The following is a 23,391-nucleotide window of genomic DNA, read 5'->3' as shown; positions in this document are numbered from 1 at the left end:
CTGACTCCTAGTGACTACAGCATTGGTTATAACACGGAATCATCCTGAAATAGCTTGGTAGCCCTTTTACATCAAACTAAACAAAACACCGTTGTTTTTTTATACCAAATAATTAATTACAATTGTAGATAATGATAAACGATCACATTACATACCAACGATGCTAGGAATGGTATAAGATGTGTGCAGATGTTTGCTGATGGAAAAAGATATCCTGAAAAATAGCTATCCTATCCTAAAAAGAGGGAACGACCATGGGGGGGGGGGGGGGCTAAGAGTACATCTGTCGCCATTTTACAATGCTGTAATTGCAAACATTCCCAAATCATATGTGAGTAGTACACATGGCCATTGTCACTCTAGTTAATGCTCACAGCAATTTGCGAATATGAAACCGATCGTTTTCCGTCGTCATGCCACTGTATTGTTTATAAGGGTGGGGATACCTGCAGTCAGCTGACAGATGAGTGATGAACCGTTTCTCTCTCAATAAACGGTGTGTCCAGAGATGAACTGATTCACTTTCTGTGATACAATTGTCTCATCAGAGAGGTTTGTGTAGAGCTCGGGTGGCTGGTGCAAGAGATATAATGCTCTCAGAGAATAATTATGTTCGCCAAACAACTGATTACGAAAGGACAAGAATAGCAACTCCCTTTAAATGCTTTTAATTTCATTTTATAACCCCCCCCCCCCCAGGGAGACAGGTTAGTCTTCATCAAGTGCAGAAAGTAACTCACAAGAAAGCGTGGTTCGTTAAATATGTTTTGCTATGCTAATTTTTTATTTTTGGTCTGCAAATAATGTTTTTCTTCTTTCTTCTTTACTCGGTTTGTTCCCTGTTTCTCAGGTGTCGCCCTGTGAAGTTTTAAAATAATAACTCAAATACCATGAAGCTGCGTTTGGGAATCTTTAGTGAACGTGTATAACGACAACGGTACATCCGCTGGTGTATCCGCTAGCCATGGCATACTAACGCACCTCCCTTACTCCCCTACTTCCGGGCTTAACACTTACTTTAGAGCGCCCCCTAGAGCGCCCCCTTGTGACCACAATAAAAATCACAACCAACACCAGAAACATTACTAAACATGTTACAAAACATGGATGTTACACGCCCCAGCGGATTTTATAGTTTCCACCAGTACCCTTTGCGGGCACAACACTAATGGAGGCCGTTGTTAACCCGGGCCTTGAGCGATCCAGTAGTGAGTCACGACCAATCCGATATGGTCTTGTCAATCCTCATACTCTTCATCTTCTTTCAGTTTGTTCCCTGTTTCTCAGGGGTCACCACAACGGATTTTAGAGTTTCCGTCTGTACCCTGTGAGGGTACAGCACTCATGGTGGTCATTGTTAACCCAGGCCTCGACTGATCCAGTATGGAGTCATACGGTACGGTCAGTCCTCATGATGATTTGGCAAAATTTCACGTCGGATGCCCTTCCTGACAAAACCACTAACCCTATGGATGGGGGGCAAAGGTAAAGCACTGGATGCCATCCCAGTATTCGTGAACTTGCACCCCATGCCTCTCACCAATTTGGTCTGCAAATAATGGCTTTAAAAAATACACCAGAATTTAGCAGTAAAAGCATTTTGCCTTACTTATCAAAGTTTTTTATAGAGCTAGGTGGCTATCATGAAATCCCGCCTTTGCCGTTGCAGAACAAGCACCAAAAAGCCAGAGGTAAACAACTTCATCGATACCTCGGTAATGTATCACAACTGCTATTTGTGTTGTGGATACAGAGATCACAGATCCATGATATCGTGCTCCTCCACCCCTCTCTTGCGCTGCGTAAATACACCAAAAGCGCGCTACCTTACGCACCAACTTGGAGAGCAGTTGTTTTGTTTTGTTCTGTTTTTGTGTTTTTAGATGTATGCCGACGTGCTCCCTGTCTGGAGATAGCCTACCTCTGCCCAGCATCACTGGCAAAAGAATCCATCCTCCAAGTGCCCAAGGGTGGATTCACCCACGTGGGGATGACAGTCTTCTGATCCATTGTCCGGTTTGTTTTAACGTCTTTCTGCCTTCGGTGGACGAGAGACACCCGTGGCTGCCACAAGCCTGACGAAACGATGCTTGGTGTGCGCACGTTTACCCTACTGCAAAGATTGTTGTTGGGCACTGCGCCTCCACACTGCTCTAAAAATAAACAATACGTACAAGTGTGTGTGTCTGTCCTGAACCGGTTTGTTGTGCAAATCCCAAATCTGAAAACATTCCCCACATTTTTCTTCTTTCCAGAATAAAGAAAAAACAGAAGCACGGAAGGGTGATATATGAGGGGGGAAAAATATCTTAATTTCAAATTCACGATTTCACTCCCAGAGATGTTAAATGTCAAGTCGGTATGAGTCAAAGCTGTGCTTGCACAAATACACTCGGAGACACAAATCATATGTGTAACATTTAAAACACTCTTCCCTATGCAGTCCCCAGCAACTCTCTCTCTCTCTCTCTCTCTCACTCACTCTCTCTCTCTCTCTCTCTCTCTCTCTCTCTCTCTCTCTCTCTCTCTCTCTCTCTCTCTCTCTCTCTCTCTCTCTCTCTCTCCTCTGTCTACCTGACTAGTTCATGGTTCTGTTGCCACAGCAACATTACTACGACAAGAATAACCCAAACTGAAGCGTGGTCCTCGTTAACCTCCCCAGCAGCACGGGTGCTTCTGAAGATCCGGTAACATTCTCAGAGGGGCAGGGAGTCTCATTTTAATTGGAGTCATTTAAATCTCCAAAGACCCCCATGCTTGGACAGACTTCATTAAACATCAGTCTAGAAACACAAGCATCCATACAAACATCTGCACCATACACAGTAAAAAACTGAGTGTTAATTTAACTCTGAGAGTTAATTTACTGTGTACAATACTGTTTTGTTTTGTGTTTTTTTTCAACATTAGAAAACTGTCTTGGGGGCGTCCGGGTAGTGTAGTGGTCGTTGCCTACCAACACGGGGATCTCCGGTTCGAATCCCCGTGTTACCTCCGGCTTGGTCGGGCGCCCCTACAGACACAATTGGCCATGTCTGCGGGTGGGTGTTGTAATATTTGCTAGTAATATTTGATTTGCTAATGTCCCTTACGGCTTTCCGTAGCGCCACAACAAAGTCACGTGATGTACGTAACAACGTCAGTCGGAATCCGGTCGGTGAATAAACACCCAGCACGAGAGAAGTCGTCCTTGCTTCATTAATGTTATAAGTTAACATAGCCAGAGGGCACAGATCATTACATGGTGTCAGAGTAGCGGAGTTTAAATACCCAATATGGATTCGTACGGCGTTCCAGCTCCACGGATGGACTGGGAATCGGCGAACTTACCTGAAGCATGGAGACGATTTCGACAAACAACGGAGCTAATGTTCACGGGCCCCCTGCGCGGGAAGAACGAAGAGGAGAAATGCAGCTACCTCCTGCTCTGGATAGGGGAAAAAGGGCGAGATGTGCACAACACTTGGACACTCAGCGGAGAACAAGCCAAGAAGCTAGAAACGTACTACGATAAGTACACTGAGTACATCACCCCCAAAGCAAACCCGATTTATGCCAGATATAAATTTCATGAAAAGATGCAGGGAGAGAGTGAATCCTTCGAACGATTTGTAACTGAGCTAAAGCTCCTAGTCAAAGACTGTGGCTACCCAAATGCCGACGAGATGGTCAGGGACCGCATCGTGTTTGCCACCAACTCACCCAGAGTGAGAGAAAAGCTACTTAGCCAGGGAGCTGAGCTAACGCTAGAAAAAGCCATAGATGTAGCCCGCTCACACGAGCTAGCAAAGCAACAGCTAACGTTTATGGGCCAGGGCAGCACACATGAAACGGTGCACGCATTAGGCAGAAAGACTTACAAACCGAACGCACCCAAAGCAGCTAACGCTAACTTCAGACAAAGGGACGTTAGCACCGCCGCTAAGGCGTGTAGCTATTGTGGAGGGCTACACGGCGCTAAAGCCACTTGCCCAGCTAAGGGTAAACAATGCATTAAATGCAAGAAGCTCAATCATTTTGCTAAAGTATGCAAGTCTAGCTCCCAGGGACAGACAAAGTACTACCGCGGCACAGTACATGCCGTCGGAGAGAACCCAGAAGAGTGCACCACTGACAGAGAACAGGAAGAACTGTACTTCGACAACATTACAGTGGAGAGCACCGCTGTGGGAGAACAGACAGAGCTGTACATAGACTGCATCTCAATAGAGAACAACGGAAAAAGCAACGAGCAGGCTTACGTAGAGGTTGGAATTGGCACACCTCCACAGAAGGTAAAGTTTAAACTAGACACTGGGGCACAGGCCAATACTATTCCCACCAACCTGTTCCAGGCGCTGTTCAAAAATGTGACACTGAAACCAGCAATACACAGACTCACTGAATATGGAGGAGGCGCGCTGAGCGTGAAAGGCACATGCAAACTCAAATGTAAGTACAGAGACAATGCAATGATGCTGGACTTTTACGTCATTGACACAAACGCCCCACCAGTCATGGCAATGAAAACATGCCGTGACCTAAACTTGGTAAAAATAGTGATGGCTGTGAGCGAGGAAAACAATGTCACATCACAGAGCATAATGGATGAGTATGCAGATGTTTTCCAGGGAATAGGAGAGTTCCCAGGCGAGTGCACCTTCCGCGTCACACCAGATGCAACGCCGGTCGTCTGCCCGCCACGCAGAATCCCCATCGCCCTACGCAGCAAACTGAGGGACGAGCTTGACAGCATGGAGAAAGGCGGCATAATCTGTAAGGTAACAGAACCCACAGAATGGGTGAACGCACTCGTCATTGTTGAGAAGCCAAAGACAGGCAAACTTAGAGTGTGTTTAGACCCCAGAGCTCTTAACAAAGTGATACAACGACCTCACTACCCCCTCCCCACGCTGGAGGACGCCACCACAAAGCTTGCTGGAGCTGAGTACTTTAGCGTGTTAGACGCGCGGTCAGGCTATTGGGCCATCAAACTGAGCACTGAATCCTCAATGTTGACGACATTTAACACAGTGTTTGGCAGGTATCGTTTCCTCAGACTGCCATTCGGAATCGTGTCCGCTCAAGACGAGTTCCAGAGACGCGTGGATGAAACATATGAAGGATTGGACGGTGTGACGGCCATAGTGGACGATATACTAGTGTTCGGCAAGACTAAAGAGGAACATGACCAGCGTCTCAGAGCGATGCTGAAGCGCACAAGGGAGCGAGGGGTGCGGCTCAACCCCGACAAGTGTCACATATGCGTGTCCGAGGTAAGCTACTTCGGCCACACGCTCTCACACGAAGGCATCAAACCAGACCCACACAAGGTGAAGGCGGTCAAGGACATGCAACCCCCACAGAACAAAGCAGAGCTGGAGACAGTCCTCGGCATGATCAACTACCTCGCCAGATTTGCTCCACACCTCTCACAGATAAACTCACCCCTCAGACAGCTTCTGAAACAGGACAGTGAGTTTGTGTGGGATGCAGTCCACGACAAGGCGTTCCAAGAGATGAAGAATCTCATTACACAGCACCCAGGTCCAGTACTCTCATATTTCGACCCGCAGAAAGAGCTGCGACTCCAAGTGGATGCATCCAAAAGTGGCCTTGGGGCTGTCATGCTCCAAGATGGCAAACCAATTGCCTATGCGTCCAAGTCACTCAACAGCACTGAAGAAAACTACGCACAGATAGAGAAGGAGCTCTACGCTGTGGTCTTCGGCTGCAAGAGGTTCCACGAGTACATGTATGGACGAAAAGTGATTGTGGAGTCAGACCACAAGCCTCTGGAGGCAATACTAAAAAAGCCACTGGCAGCAGCACCACCCCGGCTGCAACGGATGATCCTGGCGCTCCAAAAATACGACATCCAAATCATCCACCGCCCCGGTAAGGACATACCGGTGGCCGACACACTGTCACGCAAGTCAATAGAACACCACGACAGTGACCTACAGGAAGGGATGGAGGCCCAAGTGCACACAGTCCTCAGCAACATCCCTGTGAGCGACACAAGACTCACAGAAATCAAGCAGGAAACAGCGCAAGATCCACAGCTCACCGCACTCAGACGAGCCACACTCACTGGCTGGCCAGACACAAAGAAAAAGTGCCCGCCCAGCATCCAGGAATACTGGAACCACAGAGCAGAAATCTCAGAAATGGACGGTATCCTGTTCAAAGGTGAGAGAATCATTGTCCCCCAAAAGCTTCGCAAGGACATGATACAGCGCATCCATGCCAGCCACCTTGGCGTGGAAAAAAGCAAATGCCGAGCAAGAGACTTACTGTTCTGGCCTGGCATGGGGAAACAGATCGAGGATGCGGTAGCAGACTGCAGCATATGCCAAGAACGGCGCAGCGCAAATGCAAAGGAACCAATGATGTCACACGCCATACCCGAGCGGCCGTGGCAAGTGATAGGCACAGACCTATTCACATGGAACTCACAGGACTTCATAGTCACTGTGGACTACTACTCCAGATTCTTCGAGCTAGAGAGACTTTACAGCTGCACCTCATCTGCCGTCATCATGAAGCTGAAAGCAGCAATGGCTCGACACGGAATCCCCGAGACTATCATCAGCGACAACGGTCCGTGCTACAGCTCTGGTGAGTTCCGCAACTTCTCACAGACATGGGGTTTCTCACACACCACCACAAGCCCCCACTACCCACAGAGCAACGGCCTCTCCGAGAAGACTGTCCAGACGGCCAAACGCATCCTGGACAAAGCCAAAGCTGAGAACAAAGACCCCTACATGAGCTTACTGGAGTATCGCAACACACCGGTGGACAACCTGAAATCACCGGCACAGCTACTGATGAGTCGGAGGCTGCGGTCCATTCTCCCATCAACAGCAAAACACCTGCAGCCACAGATCGCCAGTCAGGAGGATGTTCACAAAAGGAGAGAGGTATGTCAACAGCGCCAGCAGGCATACTACAACCGAACAGCCAAACCTCTGCCCCACCTGCCCGCAGGCACACCAATCCGCTTCCGGCAGGAGGATGGATCCTGGAGACCTGCAACTGTGGAAAGACCAGCGAACACAGAGAGGAGCTACCACATCCAAACCAAAGAAGGTCAGATCTACCAACGCAACCGTCAACACCTGCGACAAAGCAGAGTGAACACTCACACTACGCACACACACACTTCACAGCAGACTGTTACCAGCGCTAACAACAACACACAAGCCCATCAGCAAGAGCATGCTGAACCTCCAGACACGAACAATCAGCGACAACCAGACACACAGCCTGGTTACACCACGAGGTCAGGTCGCACGGTCAAACCAAGACAAATCCTTGACTTATGAATGTAAAAAAAAAAAAAAAAAAAAAAGATGAAATGTTATTACGGTGTCACATTTAGACAGGGAAGGAAATGTTTTACACTACTTTGTTGCAGTCCAGTTATATAAGAGTTCCATTTTCATATTCTTTCTTATTAAGATTGTATTCGTTTATAAACGTGCTCAACGTGGTCTGTATCTCTGCAGAGAAAGCAGCACTTTTCAGAAAAAGGGAGATGTAATATTTGCTAGTAATATTTGATTTGCTAATGTCCCTTACGGCTTTCCGTAGCGCCACAACAAAGTCACGTGATGTACGTAACAACGTCAGTCGGAATCCGGTCGGTGAATAAACACCCAGCACGAGAGAAGTCGTCCTTGCTTCATTAATGTTATAAGTTAACATAGCCAGAGGGCACAGATCATTACAGGTGTGTGTCCTGGTCGCTGTAGTAGCGCCTCCTCTGCTCAGTCGGGGCGTCTGTTCGGGGGAGGGGGGGGGGCTGGGGGGAATAGTGTGATCATCCCACGCGCTACGTCCCCCTGGTGAAACTCCTCACTGTCAGGTGAAAAGAAGCGGCTGGTGACTCCACGTGTATGGGAGGAGGCATGTGGTAGTCTGCAGCCCTCCCCGGATCGGCAGAGGGGGTGGAGCAGCGACCGGGACAACTCGGAAGAGTGGGGTAATTGGCCGGGTACAATTGGGGAGAAAAGGGGAAAAGAAAGAAAAAAACTCTTGTAGCTTTGTTTTTGTTTGGTTTGGTTTTGTTGTTTTTTTTAGGGGGGTATTGGTGGTAGATGTTGGTATAGCAACATCAGTTGCATCTAGGGGTTAGGGTCAAACATCACTCAAACTGGTTCATACTCAGTCTTGTGTGTCTGGGCAAAGCAAGATGGAAGAATGAAAGACAGACGGCGAGGGAGGGGGAGTGTGTTTCTGAGCCTTGGAATTAAATAGCAAAACGTAGTCAAAAAAAGCAGGAGTGTGGGAGGCACTGCTCCATCCACCCACCCCCTTTCCCCGCTCCCCATCCTTCACTTTCCTCTGTTCAGTGTCCCTACCTTTTCTCTTCTGCTAAGGTTGTTTTTTTGTTTTGTTTTGTTTTTTTAGTTTGAAAGAGTAACTTATAGCTGACCTCTCCCATGAGTCATTGCTTCTGAGGGGATGCCAGAAGAGCCTATTCAACTTATACCCTTCATCCACACTGGCACGAGTCCTTTGTCTCTGATGCTCGATCTGGCTCCTGAGTGAAGTCTAGGGACCCTATACACCGCAGCTCTGGCCTTTTAAACCTGTTTCCTATTCAAACTCTTATACATTTAATTTTAAGTACATTAAAATGTACTAAATTACTTTTGGTGGAAGGAACTGGTAAGAGGAATTGGTGCACCCAGCGAGAGGGATAGAAAATGTAGTGGAAAGAAAGACACTACTTCTTTTTTTCTGTCAGTGAATGTGTTGGTATGTATGTTTACAGATGTTCAAGTTGTTAGGTCCTCCGCTGAAACCACGCGTCCTCCCACTGGCCTCCAGTCTGATCTCAGCAGAGCTTTTTCTGCCTTCCCTTACAAAGTCTTCCTCGGTGCTTTCCCGCCGTTTAGACTAACACTCTAAAAGGTAAACACACTGCCCACTTCTTTTTAAGAAACAAAATGCTGATCAGTTTATTTGGTCACTGGTCATGGCCCTACCTACACAGCCTGGAGCAGATATGAGGAATATAATTGGTCCTGTGAAGGGGGGGGGGTATATACAGGTGGATGAGAGGCCAAGAGAGATAGATAACACTCCCCAGGTGCTAGCATTGATAGTATTCACTTTGTATATGTAACGACCACGGATGTGTAGACTCGCTAGCCCTTGGCTAACAGGTCGGACCCTTTAGTCGACTGGTCAACGTTGGCGCTTACGGAGCGGGAGATCTGTGTTCGAGTCCTGGCTGCGGCGGTTCCCGGCTGCCCCCGGTTGTGTGTTCGTATCTGTTTATGGAAGCCTGCTTTTGTGAGACGCCATTATTGCAGAATGATAGCTGAGGATGATCCTTTGCGCACTGTGACCAATGGTATGTGCTGAATATAGCAGCAGCTGGTGCACAAAGACCTGAGGGCAGACCGAAAAATAACACATTTGCAGGCACAGTCATTGCCAAACGCCAACGTCTGCCAGGAGCAGCAAACGGGTGCAGACGCGGGGTAGAATGCTGTGCAGAAAGACGTCAACATATAGATATTATCATCAGTGAGAAAGTAGCGATTGTCGTAAGAACAACCGAGCAAAGCTTATCTTCAGTTGAATATTGTAGCGAATTCGGAGGGCAGTCCGGAAGACCGTCTTCACAGCCGGGACGCGAACCCGTGTCTCCCGCTCCGCAAGCGCCAACGTTAACCAGTCGACTAAAGGGTCCGACCCGGTAGTCAAGCGTCTACTTATCCACGCACGTTACACGCTACAATATACTGGCAGATTTAGCATTTCTTTGGTTAAAAAAAAGTAAATTATAAAAACGTTTTTGCACTAAGTTTTGAAAATGTAGTGACTGATCGTGACACAGTGATTCTCAGTGTGACCCAAACTCAGCTGTGAGATTTAGGGATGCATTCTTGGCAAAATTCAACGTAGCTTTATGAGAAAACACGCGCGCGCGCACACACACACACACACGCACACACGTGCGCCTTAGAGATAACGATGAAGAAACGCAACATTTTTTTAGCACCACGGACAGCGCCGACACTCTCCGCAGTTGTACGGATAATCCTACATATTCAGTCTCAACAATGCACATTCTTGGTATGAAGTGTATTCACAGCACTTTCACAACTTTACAGCCAACGCATTTCTGTCCACAATGCACAAACAGGGCATGCTGTTGACTATAACAGTTTTCTACACTGACACTTAGGTATTCAAACTCCGAATCTGATATATCAATGATTATGAATCTATGATCATTCAGTATCTTCTATACTGGGTTATGCCTGCACTGTATTTTAGTTTATTTTTTTAAACGCCTTGTCCATGATGCCTCCCACCTGTCGTCATGCTGGTAGCTCCGGTCCCCCAGCAGCACATCTCTGAAGCGGAGGCGGTGTGGCAGGGGCAGCGCCTCGCTCTCCACCTGCTCCATTTTAAGGGTGGATATGTCCAGGATGACCCCTCTGTTGTTACTGTTGGTCTGAATGGGAGCTGGAGATGAGCTGAGAGACAAACAGGGGCAAGAAAGAAAGACAAAGAAAAACAAAGCAAGAAAGAAAGAAAGAAAAACAAAGAAAGAAGGAAAGAAAGAAAAACAAAGAAAGAAGGAAAGAAAGAAAAACAAACAAACAATAAAAGAAACAATGAAAGAAAAAAGAAACAAAGAAAGAAACAAAGGTAAATAAACTGAGGAGGAGAGAAATGGAGGGGTTAAAGGAAAGGTAGTATGGGGAGTAAGAGGGAATAAACGGAGGATGAGCAAGAAATGCAAACTGGAAAGCACAACGGCAAGTGGAGGACAGTGACAGAGAGAGGTGGATCAAGGTCAAGGAGATGTGAAGAAGAATAACATGGGCATGGAACAACGTTAGGGTGACAGAGAATAGGAGGAGTGCATGAAAGTAAAAAAAAAAAAAAAGAGGAGCAGAGAGATAAGCCTTGCCCAGACTTGGACCAGAGGTTGTTGTGTTTTTCAGTGTTGTGTACTGACTGCAGTTAGCCTTTATACAGCTAACATGGGGATCTGTCTGTCATTTGTGCTGTAATTTGAGCTGTTCAAACAATATGTGCAAACAACGCCTCAGAGTCATACGGGCAATGTGAAAGGAGGTCCAGTCAACATACTGAGGAGTCATGCATGCTAGCTGATTCAATATCCTGTTGCAGACCCAAGCACACATATTGCCCATTTTACCACTGACATAACTGTTCGTGCTTGTGACTGGTTGACATGTTCTGGTGTGAAGGAAATACTGCAATTACTGAATTAAAAAAACGATGAAATGCTATGTTCCTCTATAGCAGGGGTCTCAAACTACCGGCTCGCGGGCCACGTACGGCCCACCCTGCCTGCACTCTCTTCTTCACCTCTCTTCCGCACGCCACGTTACTTTGAACAGTTAAACTCATACACATTCGTCACCTCTACATGCATCCTCACCATTTAGAAGTTTTCATTACTACTCGGTACAGCAACACAGGGGTGACATTTAATTTAGTTTAAATACTTGGGGTCAACTGTTCAAAGTAACAGGGAATGTGGAACAGAGGTGAAGAAGAGTGCAGGCAGGGTGGAGTGGGTGGAGAAGTGTCAGGAGTGATCTGTGACAGAAGGGTATCAGCAAGAGTTAAAGGGAAGGTTTACAAGATGGTAGTGAGACCAGCTATGTTATATGGTTTGGAGACAGTGGCACTGATGAAAAGACAGGAGGCAGAGCTGGAGGTGTCAAGAGTTGAAGATGCTAAGATTTTCATTGGGAGTGACGAAGAAGGACAGGATTAGGAACGAGTATATTAGAGGGACAGCTCAGGTTGGACAGGTTGGAGACAAAGCAAGAGAGGCAAGAAGGAGATGGTTTGGACATGTGTGGAGGAGAGATGCTGGGCATATTGGGAGAAGGAGGCTGAATATGGAGCTGCCAGGGAAGAGGAGAAGAGGAAGGCCAAAGAGGAGGTTTATGGGTGTGGCGAGGGAGGACATGCAGGTGACTGGTGTGACAGAGAAAGATGCAGAGGACAGGAAGAGATGGAAACGGACGATCTGTTGTGGCGACCCCTAACGGGAGCAGCCAAAAGTAGTAGTAGTAGCAGTAGTAGTAGTAGCAGTAGTAGTAATAGTAGATTACATTGCTGCTTCTCATTGAATGTACCTGATCAGTATTAGTTTATAATCAGTGTTGATTAGCATTTGTTGATTTCCTCTTCTGCTTGATTGTTGTAATAAATTGTTGTCACTGAAGTAAGTTGTCCCGTCTGTTTTTTTGACAGTATTTACTGGAGCCATCCTCTGCCTAGTAAAGTACTGTAATTGGTGCAACATTTGAATGGTTCAATTATAAATATTGGACAACCAAAAGTAATTATTAATAAATTTATGAGACTGATTTGATAACCCCGTTGCATCTACAAATGAAAACACATACAAGATTTCTTGTTGATATAAAAAAAACTAGTTGAGTGCATTAAAGTCAGCATTCAAATTAAATAGTTTGTGGAACCTGTGTATTAACATTTCTTTTGCAGATTTGGTCTGGACAATAAATCAATATTACAGTAAAACAGCATGGGCAGCATTCAATAGTTGGCTGTAGGTAGAAGAGAAACAGAAATGCTGCAACTTTTATTCTTGACTACAAAAAAGGCGTAGCAGCCATTGAGGCTTGAGTGCCGTCAGCTCACCAGTAAATAGTCTCCACCCTTGTTAAAATGTGACCCTTGGACCAGCGCGAATGCAGATGGTCTAAACTTCATCAAACTACATTGCCACATTGTTCTAGTTATATTAATCTCGCCACACTGGAGTCAAGTTTCAACTGTTTTCCTACTGGAGTTGTTTCCAACATGTGTTTGCACCAGTGTTCGTCCTACCCAGTCAAAAAAATTCAACAGCGGTATACTGAGACCGGAGAGTGTGTATAACCATGATAAATATACCAATTACATAACCTGACTGCATGGTCTAGACTGGTAGAATAAAAAATTTTAATGTTTGAAATGTTACAAATTGAAGCTAAACCAATATTTATTCACTTCTTAGATATGGGAAGCCATTACAATGTCACAATTTTATTTAGCAGATGCTTCTATCCAAAGCGACATACATCTGAGTTAATACAACACAAGCAAGGATCTGGTCAGGAGGCAACAATGCAAATAAATGCCAAAAAACTAGGTTCAATTCCAATAGGACATACGTAGGTGTCAACGGGCAGCACAAAGGCAATGCATAGGGTGCATAGAAACGTTTTTGTTTTTATTATCAATACCATCAGGTGTGGAGGTGTTCGTCAAAGAGCTGGGTCTTTAGCTTCTTCTTAAAGATGGAGAGGGACACAGTAGACTGAATGGAGTTTGGTAACTTGTTCCACCACTGGGGAACTACAGAAGAGAAGAGTCTGGCTGGTGACTTAGGACCCCGTTGTGGCGGAAGTGGCAGGCGCCTTTCATTGGCAGAGCATAGTGAGCAGGACTGAGTGTAGACCTGAATGAGGGAGTTTAGGTAGGCGGGAGCCGTTTTAGTTGCTGTTTTGTAAGCGAGCATCAAGGTTTCGAATTTGATGGGGTCAGCTAGCGGGAGTCAGTTGAGGGATATGAACAGCGGAGTGACATGTGCTGTTTTGGGTTGATTGAAGACCAGATACGCCACCGCATTCTTGATCATTTGAAGAGGTTTGAAAGTCCGTGCAGGGAGACCTGCCAGTAAGGAGCTGCAGTATTCAAGAGCCTGTACCAGGAGTTGTGCTGCATGCTCAGACAGGTAGGGTCCAATTTTCCATTACTTAAGCATTAATGGAAGAGCCACAAATTATTAATTTAAATTTCCCTTGAATCAGTCGGCGCCTTCTGTGCTGACTGAAGCCACAGCTGAAACATAGTATGGTCCTTCTCTGATATAAGTCTTCAGACTCAGGTAATTCTGACTTCCCATGATGTCTGCTGCTGTTGATGAAGTCACAAGTGCCCCCACTAGTTCAAATTTGGCATCCTTGGCTTCCTTGCTTTTGCTTGTTGAGCGGTCCACAATGAACTCCATTAAGCCTGGGGTGCTGATCATCAACTTCTGTCCCCATGGCTGTGGAGCAATGGCCTGGAACATCACACACACACACACACACACACACACACACACACACACACACACACACACACACGTTTTTGAAAAGGAAAGACCTATTATCACTGTAATATTGACTATATGACTGTTGACTATATGATGTGACACTTTGGTATAAATCTACTCCTAAACTGAAGTTACTAACATTTACATTAAAAACTGACTTAGGGCAAGTGATTAATGCAAAGTGTCTGTCAGTGGCCAGTAACTGTAAGTTATGCTCCAAACCAATTACAAAGAATAAATGTCTCTATGACATAAATGAAACCATTACTTTAGGATTTGTAATTTACACTTCAAATAAACAATCGGGTCAGAATGTCAGGCCACAGGGCTCCATCTTTTAATAAAAAAATTGGAAAGGCAATAACGAAATTTTCTTTCTTGACATGATAAAAGACTTAATCATTCATTCATTATCCAAGCCACTTATCCCAACCGGGGTCGAGGGGATGCCGGCGCCTATCCCAGCAGTCATTGGGCGGCAGGCAGGGAGACACCTTGTACAGGCCGCCGGTCCATCACAGGGCCAACACACACATTCATAATTAGGGACAATTTTGTATGGCTGATTCACCTGAGCTACATCTCTTTGGACTGTGAGAGGAAACCGCAGTACCCAGAGGAAACCCACGCAGACACGGGGAGAACATGCAAACTCCACACAGAGGATGACCCGGGATGACCCCTAAGGTTGGACTACTCCGGGGCTCCCCAGGACCTTCTTGCTGTGAGGCGACTGCACTGCACTAACCACCGTGCCACTGTGCTGCCCACTTAATTATTGAGCCTCTACACTTCTAAGTACAACAACACAGAGATGACATAGGAACAATGAGATTGAATGTTTGAGGCAGCTAAGTACTCACAGTAAATATGCCCAGAGCCCCACAGTGTAGCTCAGGGAAAGGCTGTGTGCTGATGTTTCGGATCATGTCCATGGGCTGGACAGACACGATGTGGAACCATGACTCAGTCAAGGCCAAAAGGGCCTCTGTTTGCTGCTCTGTCTGCAAAGTAACATGGTTACTGTAGATGCATCTTTGTCATTATAAATTCACACTGTCAAGGGCCTTGCAACTCCATAGCCCTCTATAGTTTACAGGGGTATAGATATAGATATATGAAACATAACTTTAGGAAATCATGTCTTTATGCATGCTCAATAATCCAGGTAAGAAAACCAAAGAAAGTTGAATCAGTTCATCTGGATACAATGTTTACTGACAGAAATGTTTCATCTTATAAACAATACAGCTGCATAACGACCGAAACCGATATTGCACATGAAACCAGTTGTTGTTTTCTGTCGTTATGTAACTATTGTTTATAAGGGTGGGGAATTCTGCAGTCAGTTCAGACTGAAGAGGTCATTTAGATGAGTGATGAAACGTTTCTGTCAATAAATGTTGTATCCAGATGAACTGATTCAACTTTCTTTAAGAAATCATCCACACACTGCTTCTGCAAAACACCAACAGAGTTAAGTCTGCAAACAGCGGTTGAACTGGTTTTGCAGAAGCAGTGTGCCTTTTATTCACTACAAATACACAAAATGATTTAGTATAACAATACTACTACTTTCAGCTGCATTTAGCCCATTTAAATTGGCTGGATTTAGTATAACACTAATAAAGTATAATACCATTAGAGTATATATGTAAATTCAGCCGTAATCAAGTATGACATTAGGCACACAGATGGCATTCAAATAAAAAGTACTATTAGTTGTTTGTCCAGGTACCCACTTGGAGCGTGAGCAGGTTTGAGATTGCATCTAAGCTGCGCACTCTCATCTCTGTGGCTCCAGAATTGGCCAGTTGGCTCATTCTCACCAGTACTGCCTTAAACTTTTCTCCTGAGCCAACACAGAATGAAACAGTAAGATTGGATATCCCAAAATATCCCAAACCAGGTCTAGCTTTAATGTCAAACAACATAAACCACAAAATAAACATGAATTTTACACATTTTTATGATTTGTGGGACAGAGCTTACATTTATAGCATTTTTCCAATGAAAGTGAAAACAAGTAAACATTTTCAAGGCAAAAAATGAAGTCATTCACACACTTTCATTCATCTTTCGTATTTTTCCTCATCCTTTAAATGCTTTGCGACTCCTCTCGTATGTCACTATAAGTAAAGGTTACTTTTATTTACAAGACAGAAATAAGACACAAATAAACACCAACCGGTTTTCTGCAGGACCTGTTTTCCCTCCACAGTGGCTCCAAGAAGCCCTAAAGTGTCAAGGGCTACCACAGTCAGTGCAGGGTCTGGGTCCAGAGCCATCTCAAACACCTTATTCTGGAAGGCTGGGTAGGTCTCACAAACTTGCTGTGGGCTTTCCATGATGGCCAGCTTCCCAAAGAATCTGATTAAACCTATAGGGGTAATATTTTACAGTTAGAACCTTGTTAGACATTTAAATTTACAGTTGCAGTTCGGCTACTGCTCTGACTAATGGCAGTATTCTTCCCATAAGCATGCAACTTATTACAACGTAATAGTAATTTTATTTATATACCACTTTTCTAAAACAATGTTATAAAGTGCTTTACAAAGAAAATAAAACCAGACAAGGCAAAAATAAGTAAGCATAAAAATAAAAACACTGTGAATGAATAAAAACAAATATCAAACATTTGTAAAAGCTTTCATATAAAGAAAAGTTTTAAGACGGGATTTAAAAGAAGCTAGAGACTTGGTTTGTCTTAGTTCAGTAGGAAGAGAATTCCGTAGTGTGGGGGCTCTAACTGGAAAAGCCCGATCACTCTTCGTAACAAACCCGAGACCTGGGAATAACCAGCAGGGCTCCATCTGCAGATCTTAATGGTCGAGGGGACGTATACCAGGTCAATAAATCAGAAATGTATGTAGGAGCATGAATAATGACGAAACACAAACTTTTCCCTACAAAGTAGGGGCAAGATGATACATTTAGTTCAGCTGATTTTAAATGTATATTGTTTATCTGTATGGACCAAACTAATCAAACTTTTCAGCCAACAGTACTGGCAAATTGTACTTGAAATTTGAAGTCAGCTTAGCTTAAACTGGAAATTATTTTAAGGGAGCAGGGCAAGTTAAAGGGAAAAATTATCATTAGTTTACACCTAAAATGCTCTGACAATGAGAAAATAGCACTACATTACATCCAAGGAAAGACCCTTTCATGGATCAAGTATATTCTTTTTCAACTTACAGGTGATGTTTGATAGTACATTAGACTTGTCCTTCTATTTATCAGACTTTTGACTATTCAAAGTCTGGTATAGATTTTTATATTACAATTTTTATATTTTACATTATTATTATATTTTTATATTACAATTTTATATTGCAATTGTTAATAGTATGTAATTAAGGTTATTTTTGATAAATTAGTGAAACGTTTTCCATTAACTAACTGCGTGGAAGCAGACAAAACCAAAACAGGAACATAATGGGAAAACGTGGATTTTAGCGGTCAATGCATATCCATAGTGAGACTGATGTGAATACAAGGTAAATATGTAATATTGATATGATAAAAAGTTTATTTCTCCATTGAGCATATTAGGATGCTCAATGGACTTAGGATGCTTCTGAAATTGTGTTACCAGTAACCCATAATTGCAATGGTTCACCTGGAAGGTAGAGGGAGGAAAATGGGTCAGTGTCTGTTGCTATGATCATGTTGGAGACCTTATCCATTATGCCCTGCTGGGCCAGGTACTGTCGGCCATGCTGACTGTGGGCCAGAGTGGTCACCATCTCAATGGCAGTGGCCCTGTTGAAAGCAGAAATGATCAGTTAACAGCAGGTAAACAGATAAAGACAGATATTTACAGTTAATCACTCTTTTTCCAGCTCCCTTTATGTGTATCAGTGCGTAAGTGTGTGCGTACGTGAGTGAGTGCGTGCGTGCGTGTACAATTAAACGTATAACCTGATGAGTACATCCTCTCCTGTCAGTTCAGCTAGCAGTTGAGAAATGAAGCTGCTGTTGGCACAGTAACTGAGAGAAACGGCAGACACAGATGAGATGTCCACAATTAGCTGCAAGCAGAAAGAAGAATCAGACTTTTGGGCAATCTTTTGGGTTATGAATGTAAAAAGTTGTTTTACTCAAAGAATTAACAAAACTGGGCACATTCTAGTGGCTCAACCAGATAAATGTGCCTACTTGATGATTTCAGACCTAATGGCACTTTCATGGGTTTGACTCCCATCCCTTCTCTCTACAAGAAATTTTAAGCTGCAGAATGAAACATTATGTGAAAGATGGAATTTGGTAGTTGGTGTACCCACATGATACACTCATTTAAAGAACATGTCAGTGTAGAGGGGCAGCCAGAACAGGATTGCTGGTGAAAATAGGTATTAAGTGTACTGGTCATTAAACCTGTGCCCTTATAAAACCCAAGGAGCCTTTCTGCAGCAAACAACTGTACCATACCCATTGTACGGACAATATACCAAAATCTGTTTTCAGAAAAAATTTATAACATAACACAAAGCAATACCTGCACTATCTAACTGAACTTCTGTTTCAATGGGCTGGTCTCCAATTTTGGCATTTTGGCTGTGAAATAACAGGTCTGAAGGAATTAAAACTTTAATGTGAGCTCAGGAACTTTCTTATACAGGTGACAAATGAAATTTTGGAAAGTGGACTGGCAATTTTGTTATTATAATAAAAATAATCATGATTTTTATCTTACCATCTATTTAGCATTTGTAAGTAAAATTATACTCTGTAGATATTTTGGAGCTGGTTTAGGCAAATACAGTCTAGAAATGTCAATAACCATTCTATGAAACATTAACATTTATCAGGAAGTAAGAACAGGCCTGACTAAAAAACTCTCCCTTGAAAATATAGCAGACTGATAGTGAGAGTGTGGTCCACTTGTTAGCGATCTCCTAGCACTGAAAGATTACAAAGTGATAAGTTAGCTACTATATCAATACCTATATGGTCTAAACAGACAATAAGAAACAACAAGACTGAACCCCACTTGGTTCATCTTTTTAAGCCTCTTTATATACAACTGACACCTAAAAGCCCAATATCAATATCTCAACTATGTCCCTTGGTATGAAAAAAATTAAAAAGAATAAAAAAATAAAGTAACATCAGTGAGCCTGAATCCTTTCACACCAGGCTGTCAAAAGTGCAACACTAACCAGCCAAATATCTCATCTTTAGACTATTTTGAAGTGTTGCATTTGATAAATAGGAGGTGAAAGAATAAATGTAATTGTTTTAGGTTTCATAATTTGCATAATTATAATATGGCCTATTACAGCTATAAATACCATGAAACTTGTTTCCCTATACAGCCAAATCAACCAGAGTCTTTCATTACTTTGGTGACATTCACATTAAATAAAAGTGTTTCAGTGTTTATTTAACAACATCAATGCATCTAAGAATGTACCTCATATATCCTGTATCTGACAATGTCGCTTGTAGCCATCAGATCCTTCATGTCTTTCTGCAGGTTGCTTCGAAACAGTGTGTCTAACCCAGGCTTGGAATGGCCCAGTTTGTACAGAGAGCGAGTGGCCTAACAAAAGATGATACAGAGATATTCGGTAAAACAGCTTCAGCATAGAAAAATTCCTGATTTGGCAAGGTACAGCCATTACCTCTTTTCCCACAGCAATCTTCTCTTCTCCGATGCAACGGATGACCTCCCGAAGAATGCTGTGGTTTTTGAGGATTTCAGTGGTAGTCTCAAGGTGCTCCATCATTCTACCAATCTGATGTTACAGAAAAACAAATATGATACACTTCTTGCTAACTGTCAATGTTATGCATGCATCTTTGTGTCGTTGTTGCCTACCTGTGTTAAAGCTAATATCTTGACAGCTTCGTTAGGATGGGCAAGTCCCGTCTGTAGCTCTGCTCTGTAGCTCTGAGCCAGGTGAACAGGGCTGAGGGCCATCAGGACACGATTCAGGATGTCCACACATAGATCAATCTGTTCCCTGTGGACGTGGATTGCATTAGAAAAATTTAACTACTGTATCTGGGTTCCTGACAAGGTATTTTCATGTGGAGTTTTCCTAATCTGAATCGAGGGTCTAGGGAGAGCGGGGTGTCATACACTGGCATTTATTCTACTTATTCTCTGTAATGTGATTGTAAAGCCCTATGGGCATGAATAGTGATTTAAGCCTTTAAATAAATTTGACTTGACTTAACCGACTGAAGTGTTATTTGACTGTATACCGCCAGACTCGTTTGAATTAAATAGTTTAAACAATTTAGCGACCAGGCTAAGTAATGTTACCTAATTTACCAAAGAAATGCTGTGTTCCGTAGATATTTCAGCCAGTTTAGCGCACAGCCTGCCACAGCCAGCTAATCTCAACTGTTGTGACTGCTAACAATGTGGACGTCTGACTCAGCAGTTAGCTAACGTTAGCAAAATTGTGCAAAAAGCCAACCTTTTATTCGTGTTCAAAAGAGAGAAGATCACGCCAAGTCCATGGACGCCCACCGAGCCCCTCAGCGCACTAAATGGCACTGATAAAACAGCTGTTTTTAAATTGCGCAGTTCTTCAGCTGGATCTTCGCTGCTGGAGATTTCTTCCAGCAACTTCTCAATGGAGGAGGCCATAACGTTCTGTCGGGTTTTTGAGATTTCCGCGTTGTCAAACAAATAACATATCGCGAGATTTGGCATGTTCCACGCTCGTCAAACGATATCCGAGACAGCTGCCAGTTATATAATGACCGCCTGCTAAATGGTGGCTTATTAACTCATACAATTAACTTAAATAATGATCTTTCACCATGTGCTCCTTACATTGTCAAAATCATTGTAAACATATTTTTTATTGGATGTTAAAAAAAATCGCAGTTTTGAAAAAATTCTAATCTCATAATGTTTGCAAGGGACAGGGGCTCTGCCAATTTCTCATAACGCGTCTTTTTTCAAAAGATGTAAACAGAAGTAGTAAGATAGTTGAGATCCATTAAATATCAGGGTATGTAGAAAAAAATGTATTTTGGCAGTGAACTTCAAATAGACTAGGTCAGGTACCGCTTTCACAAGACAGATACTTTTTTGCGTGGTTTATTTCAAACGTTAAAAAATGTAAAATGTATAATAAAAGAAAACAAAAGAGGAAACAAAATCAAAACAAGCAAGCAATATCATCATCAAACATTTGTTTTAAATCTGGGCAATTCGAAAAGGAGTAGGCAGAAGTTTAAAAAAACTTTTCTAGTCCTATCCCCTTTTTCCATTTTAATATTTCAACAGTGAACTGTGTGATTTAAATGAAAACTCAATCATCTACCACCAGTGACCATGATACTTCTCAGAGAAGGATGATGCAACATCCACGCCATGGCTGTTGGCATAACGTCTTCAGTGTACAATGGCTGCACCATATATCATCTATACTTTCCATATTCAACATATTTTTACACCCTGGTACCTAAACTGAATTTATAGTATTATTTTGTCCTAAACATTGTTATTCCTCTTATCCTGATGTAAGTCCACTTTTTTTTTATCAATCAGTGTTGATAGACAATCATTCAGTGCTGACAGCTTGGCTATGTGGGTCAGGAGCCTGTTCTGAGCAATGCCAACCAGATGCCATGTAACAGTTGCGTTAAGTGTGCACTCAGCTCCACTATGAGGGCATGTCTTGCCTCTACGATCTTGGGCAAAGGCGGCAGTGGAATTATAGGCTGATGCCATTCTTGGCCCATTACATTTTCTAACTGAGACAATTAAATGTAAAATCCTGAATATGGTTAAATCTATATGTGTATCACAGAAAAATGTGTAAGACAGCAACAAATGCAATTTTCTTTGCACATAAACCACTTAGTCTATGTACAACTGATGATGTGTCCTGGTGGTGGCAATTTCACCTTGGCAGACATCTCCAGTTTAATCTCCACTGAATCTGTTGCAGTGCAAACACTAGGGATTTTAACAACCAGTCCTTTTTTTTTATCTTGTTTATGGTCTTTACCGTGATGAAAACAATTAAGTCCCCCACTCCTTCAAACATTTGCTTTGATAATAGGTAGTGTTGCTGGACATCTGTTAGCCTACAAATGTGTTTCAGTTTCATTTCTGTGTCCCCATTATGGTGCTACATTTTATTTCACCTTGGCCAGCTTCCATTGTTTAAACCCCTCTCCAGCCTGTCTCCCCACATCAGTCCAATGTACCAAGAGCATGTCAGCTCAGCATGAATATACATTCTGGCAAGTGACCAATCATTCCAACAATTTGACTGGCAAACCATCAGTGTGCACTGGGATCGCTCCCTAGGAATAATCTGGATTAATTAGAATCAACACCTTTTACCCCATTCCTCAGTACCATATGATCCTCAACCTCTCACCCCCCAAACTTTTGTCTTTGTTTTTGTAGTCCTACACAAGCATCATGCAGCTTTAGTGTTGGACCATTATCATATTATATTATGCCATTGTCATTGTCATATGCGCTTCTGCCTGCCACCAACACCCGTCTCTGGATGTGAGTGTGATCACTTCATTTTGTCACGTTTATGAGTCTTCCTCTCCTAAATGGCAACTTCATGATGCCGCATTTGACCTTCGATAGGGGAATTGCTGGAAAGAGTGGACCTTGATTATGTGAGTTACAGGGTGAGGCCATATGAGAGAGAGCTTCTCTCAGATGTTTTTTGGTGTCAATAATATGGACATTTTGCAGCAGTATGTAGTGGAGTCAGAAGATGTGGGAGATGTGGGAAGGACAACTGCAATGCAGAAAAATGTAAATTTGAGAAAGCGCAAACAAAGTGCCTGGACTGTAAAGGAAATCACGATACAGGGTCAGCACAGTGCCAAAAAGAATTAAGGAAGAGAAAGTGAATAAGATGAGCGCAGAAAGGAGATTGTCGTATGCTGAAACTGCTAAAAGAATAGAGAGAAACAACAAGAATGATATGAGACAAGAAGCTAAGGAGGCTAAGGAGGACAAGTCAGTCAGGAAGCATGCTGAGTTTTGCCTTTGTAAAGACCAGATGAAGTTTTTGGCCTTTTTGGCAATAGTAATTAACTGTACTGCTGGAGTAGAAAGAAAATCTGAGAGAATTGACAATTGCAGATGCAGCAAGGACATTTCTGGGTGTTGTGGGAGTTTCTGGAGAAGGTGTGCAGCAGCTGCTGACTGAGTCTGATTGGGTCTGAACAAGTCTGACTGCTTCTCCTCCTCCCATCCTCATCATCATAAAACAAATGGACACGCAAAAACACACATTCTCCTCCTCACACACACATTTTCTCCTTCCTCTTTCTCTCAG

General features: G+C 43.4%; 2 protein-coding genes across 2 annotated transcripts in view; both read right to left on the bottom strand.

Annotated features, from left to right (window-relative positions):
- kcnt1a (potassium sodium-activated channel subfamily T member 1a) overlaps positions 1-10,477 on the bottom strand; it is a 37,333-nt gene extending 26,856 nt beyond the window's left edge. The window contains exon 1 of the mRNA XM_056290572.1: positions 10,320-10,477. Coding sequence (XP_056146547.1) covers positions 10,320-10,414 — 95 coding nt within the window. The 5' untranslated portion in view covers positions 10,415-10,477. The remainder of the gene's footprint in view (positions 1-10,319) is intronic.
- Positions 10,478-12,367: 1,890 nt separating this feature from the next.
- On the bottom strand, positions 12,368-20,711 carry psmd5 (proteasome 26S subunit, non-ATPase 5). The gene is made up of 10 exons (XM_056290950.1): positions 20,539-20,711; positions 19,932-20,076; positions 19,735-19,848; positions 19,524-19,652; positions 18,029-18,138; positions 17,727-17,869; positions 16,290-16,481; positions 15,844-15,953; positions 14,965-15,105; positions 12,368-14,068 (listed from the first exon to the last, which is right to left on the bottom strand). Exons 1-10 carry the CDS (start codon positions 20,709-20,711, stop codon positions 13,811-13,813), a joined length of 1,515 nt encoding a protein of 504 aa, XP_056146925.1. The 3' UTR covers positions 12,368-13,810.
- Positions 20,712-23,391: the final 2,680 nt, after the last annotated feature.

Source organism: Lampris incognitus, chromosome 12 (genome assembly GCF_029633865.1).
Source record: "Lampris incognitus isolate fLamInc1 chromosome 12, fLamInc1.hap2, whole genome shotgun sequence".
Lineage (NCBI taxonomy): Eukaryota > Metazoa > Chordata > Actinopteri > Lampriformes > Lampridae > Lampris > Lampris incognitus.
Note: the sequence above shows the minus strand (reverse complement) of the source record. Positions and strands in the feature narration are given on the sequence as shown.

Bases quoted from the DNA above. Each gene is read 5' to 3' on its own strand.
- psmd5 (XM_056290950.1), bottom strand. From the start codon at position 20,711: ATGGCCTCCTCCATTGAGAAGTTGCTGGAAGAAATCTCCAGCAGCGAA. The intron at 18,139-19,523 runs GTACATTCTTAG...TTCTGCTTGCAG, and splicing joins TCAGATACAGGATATATGAG to CTAATTGTGGACATCTCATC. The intron at 16,482-17,726 runs GTGAACCATTGC...TTACCCCTATAG, and splicing joins TTCCTCCCTCTACCTTCCAG to GTTTAATCAGATTCTTTGGG.